This window comes from Ambystoma mexicanum, chromosome 1q (genome assembly GCF_040938575.1).
Source record: "Ambystoma mexicanum isolate Mex_15411 chromosome 1q, UKY_AmexF1_1, whole genome shotgun sequence".
Taxonomy (NCBI): domain Eukaryota; kingdom Metazoa; phylum Chordata; class Amphibia; order Caudata; family Ambystomatidae; genus Ambystoma; species Ambystoma mexicanum.
In genome coordinates, this window is record NC_090922.1 from 389276795 (window position 1) to 389296721 (window position 19927).

At 45.9% G+C, this 19927-nt stretch overlaps 1 protein-coding gene across 8 annotated transcripts in view; it reads left to right on the plus strand.

Moving 5' to 3' along the window:
• CHD9 (chromodomain helicase DNA binding protein 9) overlaps positions 1–19927 on the plus strand; it is a 3201601-nt gene that overhangs the window by 2491816 nt on the left and 689858 nt on the right. For all 8 annotated transcript variants that reach the window (XM_069639531.1, XM_069639523.1, XM_069639522.1 and 5 more), the window contains 2 exons: positions 738–795; positions 1496–1538. In XM_069639531.1, coding sequence (XP_069495632.1) covers positions 738–795; positions 1496–1538 — 101 coding nt within the window. The remainder of the gene's footprint in view (positions 1–737; positions 796–1495; positions 1539–19927) is intronic.

Below are 19927 nucleotides of genomic sequence, written 5' to 3' on the forward strand. Positions count from 1 at the left end.
GTTCTGCCTTGCTGTTTTCACTTCTTTTGCCTTTTCCCCTCCCTTTTAACTAACTTGTTGGAGTGCCATCTAACGTTAAGCGCTCACCTCTGTTTGGAAATAAGTGGTGTTAACTTAGACTTATCCAACAAATAACTAGGGATGTACATATGAGTAATAGTGACTGTGTTTTGACTTACTTACCTTTTCTGTGCTAGTGTAATTTATGAGTGTGTCTTTTTAAATAAATAATTATATACTTTTACACCTAGCTCTGGTCAGTGTTTGCTTGTACTATTGTGCCTCTGTACCTATTATGTATGCTCTGTATACTGCCTAACTCTTCTTGAGGGGAGTCTGACTGCTCAGCCACAGCTACCAGGTAAACCTGGGTGGTGCGGACTGCTACCAAGTGAGTTTACTGCCAAACACCTGTAGTCTTAAATCTTTTGCAGTGGTCCCAGAGGGAACTGCACAGGTTTCTGTCTAACAAGATGTATCATAACCTATGTTGCATAAAACTGCTCAATGTTCTAGTGTGCACATGCAGGGAGAAGACCATGACCAGTCTAGTGTGCCTATGTTCAAAATCAGCCTGCAATGAAGAATTTCCCAGCATACAGTTAAAACACAATGATTTAACTTCCTATTTGCTTTTTAGCATGTATTCATTTGCTTAAATAATGCGTAGGTTGAACTTGGGTTCAGATGAATGAGATGTCTGTTGCTTACTGGAATGTTTTGTTTAAATCCAACAGAGATGTAGAAGATCCAGAGTATAAGCCAGCACCTACGTTATTTAAGGATGATATGGAGGTATGGTGTAAATCTCGTTCCTTTTAAAGTATAAAATGTCTTCATTTATTTAGTTCCAGTTAGTATTCATTTTTTATATTTTGGTAAAGCTGAACATTTCAATCTTGCACAGTAGTAAACAAAACATTGTTGTTAATATTTCTTAACAATTGCAATATTTGCTAATTCAGTTAAAGGTCAATTTACAAAATCTGAAGATATTGAAGTGCACAATTTTGTAACGTTGCGTTAACAAGTTAGTATATTGTTCAAAGTCTGAAAAGGATTAAGCAACTTTTCAAATGTGAGACATCTCAATTTTGTTTTCCAAATAGTATGTGACATATACATTATAAGCTTTGTTATCCGGCACATTATCCACAACACTCTCTTTTAAGAGGTACCTAAACAAGACCAGATAACAGCAAATCTGCATGCCAGAGTGCCAGTAAATAGAACAGAATCACACAGAAGATGTATTATTTGGATTTTTAGGTCTGTTTGCTGGCTTACTGCCATCAGGAAAACACACATTCTGTTATGCAGTATGATTGGTTATCTGCACAACTAATTCCCCAAATCTGCTTGAAAATAAAATTGTTACTGTTTGTTTAAATTCGTTCTCCATTCTTTACCATTTCGTTAACTTTCCATTCTTCATCCCTAATCGGACATCGCCATACAAACCATTCTGATCTGTACCTGGATTATTTGTCCATAGGATGATGCTTCATCGCCTGGAGATCTTATAATAGCTGATGGGGGTAAGAAAACGCTCATATCTTTGAAACTTCAATTTAAATGTCCATGTGCGTTTGTTGCATGCGTTTCCCTACATAGAGGAGTGGCTGACAAAAAGTTCAGACATTATACAGTTGTATAGTCACATTGATAAAGTCCACTCCAGAACATTAGAAAGCAGGCATAATTTTAAAATATCACTTGATAATTCAGATTTGGATTACTATGTACCGGCCTGGTTCCTTAGGAGTGAACTGCCAAATGTCTCTAGGAATTACCTGGTCCCAATTGCACCCAATCCATGGACCAGGCTGGATTCGATAGGTGGGGGCCAAGACTCCTCTGATGGGCCAATACGCGAGAAAGTATATCTGTGAGAATTTGCACTGCCAACTGGAGAATGTCCCCAATGTCGCTATGCCCAATGATCAGGCACCACTCCAGAAACCTCTGACAAAACCTCAGGCCAGGATTGAGCCAAGCATCTCAAATCACTCTCGGGTTCACATTTAGTTTTTGATTCTTTGCACATGTGACATCCCACTCAGCTTGACGACCTACAGAAGTGATGTTCGATATGAGACCTGTAAGTATACTGTGTGTTATACTAAATTCTTCAATCACATGCAACTTCCTCAGAGTCAACTCAATGTATGTAGTCTTTCCCAACTGTCCTACCCTATAATTTATTTTGCTCTTATATACAGTCCAGACTGGGGCCATAGAATTGATAGCATTCCAGATTCAACCTTCCAGTCTCTCCTCATTCTCCTAATCAGAATATCCTCTGTTGCGCTAGACTAACAGCCACTCCTGTTACTTTCACTGTCCTAGTTCTCATCATACCAATTTATGCCCGCTGGATTATTTTATGATGTTGCTTCTAATTGTTCTGTAAAATAGAGTTAATTTGGATAGTAATAGGACAGATTAGTCTTTTGTGAGATCACTGGCAATCCATGTTATGTCGTGTTAGTGGGATTTATACCACGCACTGCTGCCATTTGCATGGTTTTCAGGCGCCCTGGCAGATTTGAAAAAGAGATGGGTTGGTTTGTTAGTGGGAGCAGAGGAAGAGTGTATGCTTGCTTTTGCCATGGTTTTAGTAGTTTGGCAAAATCGGTCACTGTGTGTGTGTTTGCTTCTAGGTAGTTTAGGGTGGTGGGATTGCATGGTGTTTACATCCATAGGAATGCCTTGTCTGCCTGTGGCTTAAGACTGCCTTGGCCGTGTTGATATTGTGTGAATTATTGGAGGAGATGTGGAGTTCTGATGTTTGGTGTCAGTGGGGAGGGGGTGTTATAGGTGTGACGTGGGTGCGTGGCAAAGTTGGTTTGCGTGTGATATATTTCCAAGAGTATGGAGGGTTTTAGTTTGTGTTAGTTGGGAAAAGAGAGTGCAATCCTCATGGCATCATGGTAAATTGTGGTTTCACAGGAAGCTTGTTGAGTCTGTGACGAATCTGAACAATTCCTCCCTTCTCCCCAGAGGGAAGCCGCCACTTTTGAGGTTGGCTAGGGAGTTGATCCCGCTATGCACGACCCTCCCTAGGTGTCTGGGTGACTGGGACCTCACTAGGAGTGGCTCCCCTCTTGGGGACAATGACTAACAGTCCAGCATGGAACTCCCTGTCCAATACACCCTTCCTGCAGATATGGAGGTCGGGAAAACTGTTGCATTCCCTGTTACGACTGTAATGCACAAAGATTCTTCCTTGACTCTATTGGCTTCACGTAATTGTGAACCTCGCCTGAGTGCCATGATCAAGGAAGACGGGCATCGTTTCATTGATCCTACTGAAGTATATAAGAGTAGAATTATTTGTGATAGGGAGAGGAAGTCCCCCGCTGGGAGGAGAGCAAGTGCTACGTAGAGACAAGCAACTGGAGCACTGACGTCCTGGAGGGGCATAGTCACGTCGAGCAGCAGAGTCAGTGGTGACGTGCCGAGCGAGGAACCTGCTAGCTCGAGGCTGGAAGGTAGGTACCTTGACCATACAAGAGTCTCTGCTAGAGGTGAAGGAAAAGACAGAGCTACTGGACTTTGGGAAGTCCCAATGCTACGGAGGTGAGAAAGGAAGAAGTGTAATTTCAAGGCATCCTGGAGGGATTGGAACACTTAAAAATCAGAAATTATTTCCTTATCTAAGGGAGAGGGAAACTCAGACCGACGAAATTTGTTAATTTTCCAAGGGCTGTGAAGACAATCTGCAAGAACTGTGAGACTGAGAACAAGTAGAATACAAGTGGACCAGGCAGAAGTCCATACCAAGGCTATGATACAAGCCCCCCTTTTCTTTTAGTTGGGTATATTTCTAAAGTGGTAGAGCCAGTTAGTTATTTAGGATTCGAACAGAAGACTTTTAGTTGGGGCTTGACATGCACCCCTAGGTTTCCTTTCATTAGGTAGGAAACTTCCCTCCTAGCGATAAGGCAAGTTAGGAGTTTTCGTTTAATTTAAATAAAACCCTTTTTGGACATGTCACTAAGTTGTCCAACCTCCTAGTTCACCACGGGCAACTGAAACCAGGTGTGCCATGGTCTTCTATGTTTGATCTCTCTTTGACAGTGGCCTATGGCTAACGAGTTAGCTTGGCATATTAAACGGTCACGTTTTTACTACTTCACTGAAGGTCATGTGTTCCTCTTTTTTGCGTATTCCTTTGGGGAGAGAGTTCCAGAGTTTTGTTGAGGTGCTTTAAAAAAAAATGTGGATCCACCATATTTCATTTTAGAATGTTTGGGTTCAAGACGTATGTCTTTCTAGACCACAGGTTCTGTTTGGTCTTGTATGTAAGAAATCATTGTGGAGATGCACAGTTGGTGTTGGGGGCCACCTTTTTCTCATTTTCTCCTACTGTAATTATTGCCTTAGATAGAGCTTTCCGCTCACACTCATTGATAGCACAATTCTGTAAAGACTGACAGTTTGAGTGCACCTGCCCATAGGTGCATGGCATTGCCCCAGGAAACGGTCCCAAATAATATGTAGTACCGCATTCCCATAAGGCAGTCCCACATGTGACCCCTGCCAGTTTACAATTGTTCTGCGCCTCCACCAAGGAATGTCTTCATAAGAGTTCTCCTAACTCTAGATTTACATTTTGCTAGCCAGTATTAACCTGACAGTCATGTAAGCTAAGTCATTGTGGTGCCAGTCCAATATTTGCAAACAATTTCATCTTATCTTGCACGTGAATTACATTTTCTTTGTCTGGTCTTTAAATGTATTCATGCACTTGGCCTTATCTATCTCTGTTCCTTGATTTCCTCCTACCAATCTATTTGGAATCTCCGGTCTTCTTCCAAGTTTCTTCTTTCTGTTCCCCATCCGCCTTGTGCATCTTGCCCTTACTGCTCATTTCAGCTTCTTGACCCCCAAATTTTGAATTCCATCCCCTTTGATATTCACCCTTCCCCACTCTCTCCCTGTTTAAAAAAACTTCTCAAGACTCACAGACTTAATCTTTTCTTCTCCTGAACATTATTTGACTGGTCTCCGGTCCTTTTCCCTAATTGTCTTAATCCTATAAGCACTGCAAATAAATAAATATGAATTGCCAGAACTAGCACTTTTCCATGCTGGCACATAGCAACACCCAACAGCTGTATTTATTGTCAGCTAGATCTCAAAAGGTCTGGTACTAGAGGCTTAACAGTTTTTATGCTGAAGACCTTTAATGTAAACCATGTCTTCTGGCTTCAGCTGTGATGACAAGGTGTCTCAGGCTCCTTAAGCAGTGCCTGACGAACCTATGAATATATATGTCTCCAATGCTTGGATCAAAGCCTGACTATAATGTAACAGAGCACTGTCCAATAACTGTCCAATAACTAAACATGTGCTATTGCAAGTGAGACGGGAGACGGAACCTTTTTCACCAGGAAAATCTTCCTCCCCTTTAAATTTGGAGGCATGCAGGGGTCTGACTCCGCCCACCGGCACCACTCCCCAGTCCCCTTTTCCGTGTCGAGGGGAACAGGCCTATTTCACCAGCGCATCTGGGTTTGGCTTCGGCCATGTAATAACACGCACTCTTCCACGGATATTCTTTTATCTTGTCTTTTCTTTTTTCTTCTAGATACTTGGTCCTCCGATGCCACGCTGCTCCCTGGCGCATGTCGACTTCAACAGGCTTCTGCCGTTGTCTAGTCTGCGAGGGGCTCTTCCCCACAACAGACCCCCACGCCCTTTGTCTCCACTGCCATGTGCCCGACCACGGCTGGAAAGTTACTCTGCGTGCGATTCCTTGACACCTCGGGCACTGAAAAACAGACTAGCTAGGTGGAGGGAGCTCTTCCAGGCGTTGCCGCCGAAGGACTTCAAGGACTTTGTCAATCTTCGTTCGAGGCCAAAGACAAGGCCTCTATTCACCATAGCACCCCACAAGGGCGACTCCTTTCCGAAGAATTGCCCGACCGGGAAAGGCCTGTCGGGCTCTAGTACCAGCGCACGTACCGAAGCTAGTCCAGCTACCGGCCTTACGGCCGAGGGGTATCCTGAACCTTTGGGTATCAGTGCTTAGGGACCACAAGCTTCTTATACCAGGGTTACTCCCGAGAGGCAATGCCCTAGTACCGGCATCATGTCCAAGGGGGCGTCTTCCCACGGCACTACCATCAGTTCTGCCAAAGGCATTACGCCTTCCAGGCCCCAGCCTGAGGTGCGGGATATGCCTTATGCTCCAATACCAAGAGTCTTGTACAGGGAACGCTCCACTTCCCATCCCCCCTGGAATCTTTACATCAATAGACAAATGCAGATGGACCCTACTATGGGGCGAGGGGGGGGGGCAACCTAGAATCGCACTTACGACACTGCAGCGTTCAACTTGGGAAGGAGGTATAGAATTACCATGCATCCGTACATATTACCTGGCGGCGCAGACCGGGGTTGTAAACTATTGGCTACACAACGATAGTGCACTCCCCCACATCCATACTGAACTGTCCGCCATGCTTCCCCCCTCCAGGTCCTTTTTGCCCCACCCCGGGACAGGATGACCAAAATTCCATGCATGACACTTCATATCCGCCATACTTAGGAAGAAGCACACAAACACATTGGCTGGGGCTCCAGGCCTACAGTGGTCCAAACACTATGGCATAACACAAACCTCCCCGAGATCCAGAAAATGGGGTGCCTGGGCAACTGGGAAAGGCTAGGGATACAGACATTAGAGCAAGTAATTCAGGGAGGGTGCATAGTGGAGTTTGATACGCTGCGGGAACACTTCGACTTGAGACCTGGTGACCGCTTTAGATATATACAGCTCGTTGTTAGGGAGAATTCTCATTCTATGGCTAATTTCCCTTACCTATAGAGTCCCCCCAGCAGCTTTGCTGGATTTGAAGGGTTTGTTTTTTCTCCTGCTAAGAGTGTGACTCTTTTTCCCCACTCTTTTTTTTTTTTTAAACTTTGGTTTTATTGGCATTTTGTAAATTTAACAAACCGGGCTGAATAACCCATTAGGCACACCAGGTGATTAACTGTTCCATTCAACCCTTAACCCCCCCCTTCCCACCGCCCCCCTCCCAACAGTGCCCCTCTTGTGGTCGAATTGCCCGTGCCAAGCACCCCGGCATCCGGATAGCCACTTACCACTGGACCGCGAATAAAAGGACCGCTCCTTTTACCTGAGAACTCCGTGGCTAGTTTCTTCCCTGGCAGTGCAACGGACTCCTGTCTTCCTCCCCGACGAGATCCTCTCTTCCCCCGGACAAAGCACTGACTTGCATCCGCTGCCAGGAACAACTGCCGCTGCTGGAGTGTTCTCACCACTTTAAGGTACCGTGTCTGCCAGGCCTCCCTTTCTAAAGATTGCCACAAGGTAATAATAATCCCTTAACCTTCTGGACTGGGTTGGCCGCCTTGACCTTCTAACGGATCCCTTTCTTTTGGTCCAACTCTTTTTTGAACATCTGCAAGACTCTTGTGCACTTCAACCATGTGACCTTGGACACATTTCATTCTGATCCCGTTAAAGTGGATCCGACCTTCTGAACTCTAACTTCACGGTTTTACTTGCCTCCCTCTCTTGTTTTGTTCTTATGAAAAGAGTTGGGATCTGTTTCATATTATACTCTGCTTTTCTCTCCCTTTTAAAACAAATTATTAGAGTGCCATCTGCGTTAAGCGCTCACCGCTGTCTGAAAATAAGTGGGGCTTTACTTAAGACTTGTCTGAAATTCCTCTAAGGGAGTGTATATCTTTTAGTGACCGTGTTTTTGAATTGCTTAGTATTAGTGCCTGTGTGTTTTTCTAGATGTGGTTTTAAATAAATAATTATATCTCTTTTTCCCCAAGCTCTGGTCAGTGTTTACTTGTTCTACTGTGCTCTTCTGACCTATTGTGAATACTCTGTATACTGCCTAACTCTTCTTGAGGGAAGTCTGACTGCTCGGCCACAGGTAACAAGTGAATCTGTGTGGTACAGACTGCTACCAAGTGGGTTTACTGCCAAACACCTGTAGTCTTAAATCTTTTGCAGTGGTCCCAGAGGGAACTGCACAGGTTTCTGCCTAACAATCATTGTCAACAAGCCTGGGTCGATGCCCCCATCTAATAATTTCTTCCACAGGCATTTCAGATCAACATTGTCAAAGGCTGCTGAGAGGTCAACACTTGCATGCCTAAAGTCCCGACCTCGGAAAGGCAGGCATTGAGAATCATACCCTTTGCAGGGTACCCACCCCTCTTCTAAAGCCTGTCAGTATTGGGTGTACACGGTTAGTCTTCTCCGACCAAGTTCTCAATTCCCTAAGAGCCATTGTCGCAGATACCTTAGAAGTGGTATCTAAAAGATAGATGGGCCTATAGTTTCCCGGGGAACCTCTGTCACCTTTTTTGAAAATGGGGATAAAGATAGAGTTGTGCCATGAATCCGGGCACTCACCTTTTTGAACTATCCGCCTGAATAGGTTCACCCGGATGTCGGGCCATATCTGCGGGTTGTTTTTCAGAACTTGGTTTGTTACTCCATCTGGGCCACTGGCCCTGGAATTATTTAATTTCATAATGATTAATTCTAGGTCATTCTTCTCGAACTTGACATCCGCCGCCTGAAACTGGACCTCCTCTACGGACCCTCCTGATGTTGGGAAGGATCATCACTGAACTTTGCCTGGAAGAAGTGTACCCAATCTACTCATACGTCCTGTCCCTTTTCCTCCACACTCTATGGGCGACCCATGCTAGGGACGGGAAACTGAACCTTTTTCACCAGAAATAACTTTCTTCCCCTTTAAATTTAGATGCACACAGGGCTGCTGCCCTTGGAGCATGCGCTCCCCTGGTGACACGCCCCAGTCCTCTTTTCCACGTTCACGGGACGGGCCGTCTTCACCAGCGCTCATGGGTACGGTTGTAATTCCACACGCTCTCCCCCAGAAGAAGTTATTCTTTCTCTTTTATATTTTCAATTGTCAGGTACTGCCCTGTCCTCTGGTGCCATGCTCATCCCCGGCGCATGTCGACAGCGGCGGGCTTCAGCAGGTGTCCAGCCTGGGAGAGTCCCTTCCCTAGGTCCGACACCCACTTACTCTGACTCCGGTGCCTTGGCCCAGACCACGGCTGGGATGGCTGTTCCACGTGCAACGCCTTGACTCTGTACGCCCTGAAGAATCGGTTGGCCAGGTGGAGAGTGCTTTTCGAAGGATCACCGCCAGAGGACCTCAAAGCATATGTAAGAAGGAATAGCAGGCCCAAGGTAGGTGCTTTGTTCTCCTCTGCACCCCGTAAGGGCGACTCCTTCCCCAGAACTGCCTGAGTGGGAGAGACACCCCAGGTCCTAAAACCAGCAAGAAGACCGAGGCTAGTGCAGCGACCGGCATGTGTGGACGGAGGGGTCGCAAGATCCAACCGGTCCTACAGCTGAGGGGCCGCAAGGCTCTTTTACCGGGCTCCAACCCGAGGGGCATCGCCCTACTACAGGACCCGTGTCCGAGGGGGGCACATGTACGCAGCACTACCGGCACGATGGCCGAGGGCACTCCGCCTCCCAGGTCTCGACCTAAGGTGCAGGAAGGTCCCAAACCTCGCTATTGAGGGTGCAGTTAGAGACTGCGCCCATCTCAGCATCCACCACGCCTCAGGCACGGGGCATGACAAGAGGGCTGCCGCTCGAGACAAAATGGCTGCTCACACGATGCCTTTCCCGCTTGGAGATCAGTTGGGTGACTGCGCATCCCGATAGGATTGGACAAGGCCAATTACCTGGTCCAAGCCCTACCCCTCTATTTCATAGGGTAGGTACGCATCCCCAGCATGGCGAGACAAGGGCTGCCCAGGAAACCGCAGCCTCAGGCTCCGGCCCCTACTCCATCAGCCGCCCCTGCTTGCGAGGACAGGTTCTTCGAGATGTCCCAACGTTCTTTTCAGACCCAAAGGACGAGGCTCGGAAGGTATTGCACTGCCTGGACGTCAGGCGTGCTCTGAGATTTTACCTAGACGGGACTAAGCGCTTCCGTTAGTCGGATGCCTTGTTTATCACATTCGGATGCTCGAAACCAGGCTATCAAGCATCCAAGGCTTCCATAGCAAGGTGGATGGTTATGGCGATCAAGGAGGCGTACGAGGGCCAGCACAAGCCTTTATCAGCAAACATGCACGCCCACGCCATCAGAGCCAAGGTCACAGCGGTAGCTTTTCATGTTCCTTGGCAGACTATCACCAACGCGGCTATGTGGGCTACTCCCTCTGCCTTTTGCAAACACTACTGCTTGGATGCCAGCGCCAGGTTGGATGCCGCATTTGGCCAGGCAGTTCTGAAGAGCTTGTTTTCTTAAGAGGGGCAACACTCCTCCCTGAGACTGCATTCAGTTGTAATCACCCATACAGTATGGAGGAAAGGGGACGGGACATAGAAGTAATTATAGGTTACTCACCATAGTGACTAACCTCCTCCTAGTCCATAGTCCCCTTTCCTGCATACGTCCCACCATCCTCCCCCCTTAATAAACCCGTCTCATTCGGCAATTGTAATATAGCCGACGCGTCAAAGGGGAGCGATGAGTGGCGCTGGTTTACGGAGTCAGGGGAGTGCATGCTCCCAGGGTTGCTCTCCCGCGCACATCTAAATTTAAAGGGCAAGACAATTTTTTTCTGGTGAAAAAGGTACTGTTTCCTGTCCCTAGCGAGGGACTCCATACAGTATGGCAGAAAGGGGACTATGGACTAGGAGTACGTTAGAGCCGGCAGTTGTGGAAATAAACGAACAGGCAGAACAGAGAATTCTTTCAATAACAGAGTTAGATAACTCTAAACTAAGTGGCAATCAGAAGAGGATTCCGAAAGGGGAGCCCTCTTTACTCAACTTAACAACTCCCTCTGAAATAAAAATGGGCCTATTGAACACAAGGTCCCTAAACAATCATGCCCAGTGCATCCATGATTACATATTGGAGGAAGAGTTGGACATACTATGCCTAACAGAAACTTGACTTCAGGATCCCATCGGTCCCACTATTGATCTTGCAGTACCTCAAGGCTTCAACATCTTCTATAAGAACAGAGAATTAAGATTGGGTGGAGGAGTTGCTATAATAGCCAGGAACAACCTACATTTATTCCCTTCTCCAATCCAATGTCAAGGTTACAAAACCTTCCTTCTCAAACACAAACCAACAAAGAGCAGTTGCATTAACATTATTGTCCTATACAGGCCTCTTTCACTGAAGTCAGATTTTAATGACAAAATTGTACAAATGTTAAACAATCTTAATGGGCCTACAGGCAACTTGTTACTAGGTGACCTGAACGGATGGTGGGGTAACATTAAAGACAAGGAAGCTTTGACTCTCGAAAAAAATCTGAGAGCCATTGACTTTTTTGTTTGCAACAATGAACGCACAACCTTTAAAGGGAACCAATTAGATTGGGTAATATCTTGCAACCTCGATATTGCTATGCAAAGGACAACTCCCTGTATATGGTCTGACCGTTACAAGGTCGAGTTTGTAATGACTCCAAAAAATGTCTCTTTAAAAAGGGAAAATGTACCTGAATTAGGTACCTAAAAAAGTGAACAGTAGAAACTTTAAGAACATCACCTCCCTTATCTTAGCACAATGCATAGGCAATATTATGGCTGGCACTTCGGATGAGGATTCATGTGATAAAATTGTGGAACTATTTAAAAATCAAGTCCAAGAACTGATTGACCAATACGCTCCAATGAAATAAAAGCAGGTTAGAACCAACTTAAATCACCAAAAATGGTTAAACGTGGAAACTAACCATTTAAAAAGAGGAAAATGGAAAGGAAATGGTTAAAACATCCCTCTGAGGTCAACAAAATAAAGTGGACAGACTTGGAGAAACAATACAAAGGAAAGACTGTTGAGGTAAAGACTTTTTTTTTAATGAGCAAATCTCAGCGGCTACCAGTTCTATGGGTAAATTGTTTCAGATACTGAAATCAGTGGAAAAACCCTCAGCACCGTCACCCCCTTTTCAACCTTCACAGGAAGATTGTGATATGGTACAGCTTGCCTTTAGTAACAAAATTCAAAAGGCTTGTGAGGCTATAAGTTCTTGTAAAGTATCCTCTCATGATCTGCCTACGCCCATAAGCTCAGAATCTAGCCCTACAGCCAGGAACAAATTCAAGTTTAGCCCTCTTTCTTTAGAGGACATGAAAACTCTTCTCCCCTCTATGCGACAAACAGTGTGGTCGGAGAATATCTTGACCCCCAAATTGATTTTGGAAAATAAGGACATCTTCGCACCCTTCCTCCTCAGAATGGTCACTGCTTCATTCAGAGACTCTAAGGTCCCAGTTGCCATTAAAACGGTTACAGTTACTCCGTTGATCAAAAAACCTGGACAGGGATCAGCAGGATCCTTCCAACCTCCGCCTGATAACAAACTGTAACTTCCTATTGAAAATACTTGATAAGGCAGCAACTTGGCAACTCCAAGCATTTGTGGATGAAAACAATCGCCTTCATAAACAGCAATCGTGATTCAGAAGATCACATAGTACGGAAACTGCCTTGTTAGACCTACAAACCATCATGCTTAACATCATGGATAAAGACAAAACTGGCATGTTGCTACTTTTGGATCTGTAGCGGCCTTTGATTTACTTGACCACCAACAACTTCAATGGGCCTTAGAACATTCTGGAGCATGCTCTCAGGAAGCTATAGGCTGGGTGACCTCCTTCCTTGTGGAACAGAGCTCTAAAATACACTGGGGTGATCAATCTTCATTGCCAATTTCCATCAATTGTGCACGTCCGGGGGCAAGTTTATCTTCCCTTTTGTTCAATCTATACCTGCGGTGTCTCTGTACCCTACTCACCAATTTAGGGGTGTGTTTTACCAACTACGCCGACGACACCGAACTGTTGATCAATTTGAGTGGCTGCCATAATACGGACAATAATAAGATTTTTAACATCTATAGCATTATAAAGGCTTGGATGAAGGCAAATTGGCTCTGCTTAAATGGAAGCAAGACCAACCTTATAATTTTGGCTCTCCTCAGGTTAGGTCTAAACAAAGCCCGGATTACACTTCCTTCAGGATTAGAGACTTATCTAAAGAAAAACTGCCATTACTATCTAAGATTGCTCAAATGTATTAGACCATATTTGAGCAAAAAGAATAGTGCAACTATTGCCAGGGCTACCATCCTCTCCAGACTGGATGATGGCAACGCCTTTTGGCTTGAGCGAACAAAGGGATGCATCGCACATTACCAGATCATAATAAACAACGCAGTAAGAACCATCAGACAAAAAACCAGAAGGGAGCACATTTCTGCAGACAAAGTCCCTACACTGGTTAGTCTTAGAGGATCGTATTACCTTCAAATCCATGACTATTGTTTATCATTGTATTTATGGAGTAGCCCCTGCCTACTTGAAAGAAGAACAAATAACCCTCTATACACCAGGCCGACCCTTGAGATCTGAGGCTCAAGGTCTGATGGTACACACAGGCGCCAAAAGAGCGAACGGGCTAGAACGCTCTTTTCCCGCAACAGTGGCACAATCATGGATTAGGCTTCCCTGCTCCTTGAGATTAGAGACAAACCATACGATCTTCAGAAAGAAATTAAAAACAAGTTTATTAAAGTAAGAGATTAGCATTACTTCTTAAAATCCCCCTGCTGTCCCATTTTTTTTTTAACCCGTTCTGGTCTTCATGTACGCGCCCTGATTACTGCAGGCTTTGTCGCGATATAAACAAATAAATAAAATTAAAAAATGTAGTCACTACTGTGACTAACATATAATTTATTAACTATGCATTCGTACCTGTCCTTCAGGGCACTTGTGTCACCGGTAGACATAAAGTGTAAACGGGATATCTAGTTTTGTTTACTGTACATCTCATAATCATACAAGATGCAAGACAAGTGCAAATGTGAGAAAAATGTGAAATAAATATATATTTCTGCTCAGGTTGAGCGTGGGAGATGTTGAATTACTCACGGAGAGTGCGGTTTTCTTTTCCTCTGTTTTTGTTTGGATATATATATATAAACTTGGGATACCAGTAGGACTGGAGAAAGTACCTGGTCACACTTGTTGGAGTACTTGGGATGGGATTGAGGCAAGCCTGAAAATTAAGAGCTGATTGTTAAAAAATGAGTTTTGAAGGAGTAGCTTCTAAAATGAGTCCCAGTGGGTGCAGAGCTTACCTATTTCAATATCAAAAAGACTTTTCCTCCAAGATGACATCAGCAATAGGAAAAGGTTGGTGTGCTGAAACTATCCTCTATATGTATGTTGTCTTGCGGGTCAATATAGGCCATGTGTATGACGTCATTGTGACGCAATTATGTTCTCACGGTGCTCCTGTTGACCACACAATAGCGATACCAGCGATAATGTAACGGGAGGATAGCACTGTGGCAACGTGCGTGTCTTGGAAGCAAGACCAAGCCAGGCAAACACAGGTTCGGATCACGGATCCACACTTGAAAAAAACAAGCGCGTTTTAAATAATCTTCACTTCCATAATTCAATGAAACTTGCGCCTATATACCTACGGGTTATGTGCGCTGCAAATAGAAAATGTGGACTACCATAGTAGTGATGTAATGTTCACGGTATTCATTGCAGAGCTAAAACGAGTATCAGTGTGCAACCACAAAAGATAATCACATAGGAATATGAAGCAAAGTGAGCCCAACGCCTTTAGGCAGCCCACACCAGACATGATGTCGGGCTAGTATATGTAGAGGTGCCGCCATGACCTTAATTCCTTTTTTCCCTGCACTCTGCTTGTTTTAGGGACACTGCTTCTTTGATATGCCGAATCCGACAAAGTCTTGGGGGTTCAAACCCTGCGTCGATTGCGGACGTCACATGTTGGTTTTGAAACCTCACTGGATTTGCCTTTACTGTGTCGGTGAGGGACACAACACGTAGGATTCAGCCACATGGGTAATACGAGACGAAGTTGTTCACTTTTCTCAATATGTGGAAGAGTAACATGTGGACCCATTCAAGGTCATCCAGCGCATATCGCCACACCGACGAATGGTCTCTGAAAGAACAAAAAGAAGCACTGCAAGAGATCCAAGCACCGTTCTTCTTCCTCATCCAAGAAGAGGCCCCACTCCTCTAGGGAATCTCTTGAGGATATTCATCCATGTAAACATTTCCTCACCCAATCCTCTCCTTCTTAGGAGTGGGAGGCCTTCAGGCTTAAAATGCTCGACATCTTTGCCGAGGCCCCAGCGGCATCGACTCTGGTGCTGAGTCCACCGCACTTGAACGAGCCAGCAGAGAGTCAGGTATGTTGCGCGGCGGTGCACCTGTGGTCCAGAACGCGCCCATAATGGCCAGGATCCCCTCTCATGGCTGCACCACTGCGTCTTCAAACATTAGTCTTCTGGCCTCTTAAGTTTCCCTCCATGACGCTGGTGCTCCTCTAGAGTACATCCCCTCCCATGCATTCATGTCTCAACTAGAATACATTTATGCTATGGAAGGGTGTCCCATTCCCTTTGGCATTGACACTTTACAACCTAGGGAAATCAGGGACTTTCCAGAGGATATGTACAGGGGTATTTGGTGCACCTTGCAGATGATTTGCAGGATACAGTGGCCTATTCACCTCACCAGAAGTGGACCTGCTTCCAGCCCTTACCCCGGTAACGCCTCAGGCAGCTTTTCAGCTCCTTATTGCTAAGGTGGTGGATACTTTGAGTCTGTCGGGACCCTCATGCCCTTGGGTTCATTACGAGCTGACCTACATTCTGGATGAGGGTCAAAGAAGGAAACTGTTGCCTTTCAAGCAGGCTGTTGAAGCACCGGTCCTGGAGCTTTGGTCTAAACTGGCCTCAGTCCTAACTGGACTGTGACCTAGCAAAAAAGAACAGGCATACATCCACTGATCCAAACTTGCTATTGTCCCATCCAACACAGGAGAACTTGGTTGTACAGTCTGCCACAGCCAGTCTAAAAACACCTGCTTTCACTCTTTGCCTGCTGATTGGGGGGTGCAGACTGCTGGATACTTGGGAAAGAAACGTTTTTGGTTCCACCAGCATGGGCCTACATTGCATTAATTCCTCCTGTGTACTGGCCATATTCTCTTTGAACTTTGGTTCATCATATCGGAGGGGCCAAACACATCCCTGAGGGTGAGATGAGCTTTGAGGCTCTGATCCATGATGCCAAAACCCAGGCCCCACCTGACTAGTCTCAAAAGCATGTCTGAAAGTCTGGGACGCTCACCTCCAAGTCCTTATGCTTGAGTGACCTGTGATCCCCATCTGAGTGCTGGTAGCACATACATTTTCTGGAGTTGAGGCCGATCAGGCTGGCACTGATCACCTTCCTTCCTTCCCTCTGTACAAGGAAAGACTGTGCTTGTCCTAATGAACAATGTAGTAGCCATGCACTACCTAGAAAAGCGGGGTGGTGTGGGCGCTTTGCCTTTGTGCAGAGAAGCAACATGGTTGTGGTTCTAGGTCCTTTAGAACAAAGTGTCTCTGGTGGCGGCTTACCTGGCCGGCAAGGAGGACATTTTGGTAGATGCCTTGAGCAAACAGTCTTCGACCTCCCACAAGTGGGAGCACTGTCTGGAAGTTCTGGAGGAGATTTTCACACTATGGGGGAACTGCTCAATTGGATCTCTTTCCTTCCAGTCTGAATTGGAAGTGCAGGTGGTTCTGCTTCAGGTAATTTCCTCGACATGGAGCTTTGGGGGATGCCTTGACAGCCAAGTGGGACTTCCATCTGCTCATTGCATTCCCACAAATCCAAGGCATTCTTTAGGCTCTCCGGAGATTGCAAATCAAAAGGGGTGATGGCTGGAAGGTTTAGAATTAATCTTAACCTCTGGCATTGCTCTGGTCAACACTCCAAACCATCGTTCTTCGCCTGCCAAGCCATTACAAAAGGGAAAGACCATATGCAAATCAGGCTTGGTCCCAACATCAGGAGATTACACCTGTTCAGATCTAAGATGATCTTGATCTCTCCGGATTGAGCACAGAGAACATGGTACCTGGAGTTGCTAGACATGACCATCTTCCCCCCATCCCCAGGTGCCTACCGCAGAGGCAGAACCCGCTCTCTCATTTGGAGGGGTGGGTTTTCCATCAGAGCCTCCACAACCTGAACTTCCATGCCTGCCTGTCAATAGGTTGAGTTATAAAGAGCAGGATTTGTCGGAGGACATCTTGGACCTATTCCTTTCTGCTAAGAGACCCGCCACCAAATCCATCTATACCTGTAGGTGGCATAGGTTCTTCGCTTGCTGCTGTGGAAAGGATCTTGGCCCTATTACCTTCTCCACATCCTGTGTGCTGTATTTTCTGCTTTGTTTGGCCGAGGCGGGCTTGCAGATTGGCACTTTGATGGAGTATTTTGGTGCCATTTCTGTTTTCAAGAGATCCCTTTAGCACATTGGCTCATTTTTCACTATCCCCACATTCCTGCAATTCCTGAGGGGTTTTGGTAATGTTTCCCCATGCCAATTTGTTTTCCAAAGTGTGACTTGAATTCAGTGTAAATATTTGTATGGGTGCTCTGTTTGAACCCCTTCATTATTCTTCTTTAAGATTACTCACCCTGGTGATTTTATTGGTCGCCACCAATTCCACAAGATGGCTGAGTGAGCTCCTGGTTTTGTCTTTTAATCCTCCCTAATTGGTTTTCTCCAAGGAGAAGGTGACATTGAGAGTGAGACCCTTCCTCCTGAAAGTAGCCTCTGACGTTTTATCTCTCTCAAAATATCCATCTTTCTGTCTTTTCTTCCTCTGCCTCACCCTTCCAAGACTGAGGAATGTTTTCATCAGCTGCGGGCCCTCAGGTACTACGTTTCTAGGGCAATAAGGGCCAGGAAAGATGACCAGCTGTTCGTTGATTATGCTGGTGCCCATGCTGGCACGACTATGACCAAGCAGACCCTGTCAAGGTGGATTATCCTCTGCATCTCAGAATGCTATGTACTGGCTGGTAAGGGTATGCATGATGGTCTCCGCGCACATTCCAACAGAGAACAGAGTCGAGTACCTGTTCTGGACATTTGCCAGGCGACTAAGTGGGTTTCCTTGCACACTGTGAGAAACCTGAGGGTATTCTCACTTCTACTGCCCCAGAATCCTCTTCTCCCATGGCCAGAGAAAGGCCATTGCTTTTGGATCCTGACCCTGGGGGTGGAGCGGCGAGGGAGGATCACCTGGATGGAGGGTCCTTGTGGATTGGTGGTGGGGTGTCCACAAATGAAACATGGTATCCCCTTTTCCTGTTGAAGACCAATCTAACCATGCCCTGTCATCTGGCAAGGCACCGGGGTCAGACGGAATAGGTGCTGAATTCTACAAGGAGTTCCGCGTGGAACTAGTACCCATACTGTTGAAAATATGGGAGGAAGCCCTAAAGAGGAATACACTACCCCCAACAATGAGGTAAGCTATAATAACCGTATTGCCTAAGCCTCAACAGCCCCCACAGGACGTGTCGTCACATAGACCCCTATCGCTCATAAATACTGATGCTGAAATATATGCGAAAGTACTGGCGAACAGACTTCTGCCAGCTGTACCTACTCTGGTCCATCCTGACCAGAGCGGATTAATTCCCGCAAGGTCCACGGCTCTGAATCTTCGCAGGCTCTTTGGTATAATGGCACAAATAGACCCGGAAAGGTGCGCAGTGGCTATACCTCTTGATGCCGAAGGTCTTCGATTCGGTCACATGGGTTTACCTCCTAGCAGTACTGGAGGCATTCGGAATAGGGCCTAACTTTATTAGATACATGAAGCTAATGTATACTGATCCTGGCGCTAGAGTATAAACAAACCGGTCCATCTCTGAATTGTTCCTCCTGGGCAGGGGCACTAGACAAGGTTGTCTATTTTCACCCATACTATTCGCATTAACCATAGAACGGATGGCAGCGGCAGTGAGACTAAGATATGCAGATAGGGGGGGTAAAAATGAAAGGCTCCACCCCGCTAATCTCGTTATGTGCAGACAATACGTTATTGTATGTCCGGGAACCCGAGAAGAACATCGCACCCGTTATGGCAGAAAGACACGAGTTTGCTGCATACTCTGGGTACACTATAAATAGTGCCAAGTCCAAAATATTCCCGCTTACCCCGGCCAATAAATGCCCAGATACGATATGTGGACTCAAATGGTCAGAACAACACATTAGATACCTGGGAATCCTTGTCTCCAGAGACAGACACACTTTATATTCAGACAGCCATGAAAGCGCACTACAATTGCTAAACACTAAACTTCAGATGTGGGGGCACCTTCCCATCTCTCCATATATTGTAGGGTTGCAATTCTTAAAATGATAGTCCTTCCCAAGTTATTATATTTTTTTTGTGAACGTCCCTATATGGCCGGGCAGGACCTTCTTCGCCAGACTCCGACCCATGGTAGTGACCTTTCTTTGGAACGGGAAAACGGCTAGGATAAGGTGGGAAAAGATGACTGAACCATACTGTACCGGGGGTATAGCTGCCCCGGACTTTGAGCTCTACTACTATGTTGCCCAAGCACAATTTGCTAAATATTGGTATGATGCATCGGATAGATCACCCCACACATGGATAGCAGAATATACCACACATCCTACGAACATACAATCGGTTATATTTGATCCACGATACAAACACTCATGTGAATATATGTAACGCTCACCTGATTCCCGCAGAGGCGCCGGTCTTGACTGGGTGAATGCCGTATCTTCAAAGGTGATGTGTAACACACGGTTGGCTCTTTGGGCTGGACCTCTGTGCACTGTATGTCTGACTCGCAGAGTAAGATGTCTTAGGTAAGTGAACGCCGAGCTCTCCATCTGCCTCGGGGCAGGCTGCCGTAACCAGTTTCTTCACTGGATAAGGGTGCAGGCCTCTTGACCTCAGAGGACTGCTGTCCGTCGTTAACTGCACGAACGGTAAGTTCTGGGCACTTCAAATGTCT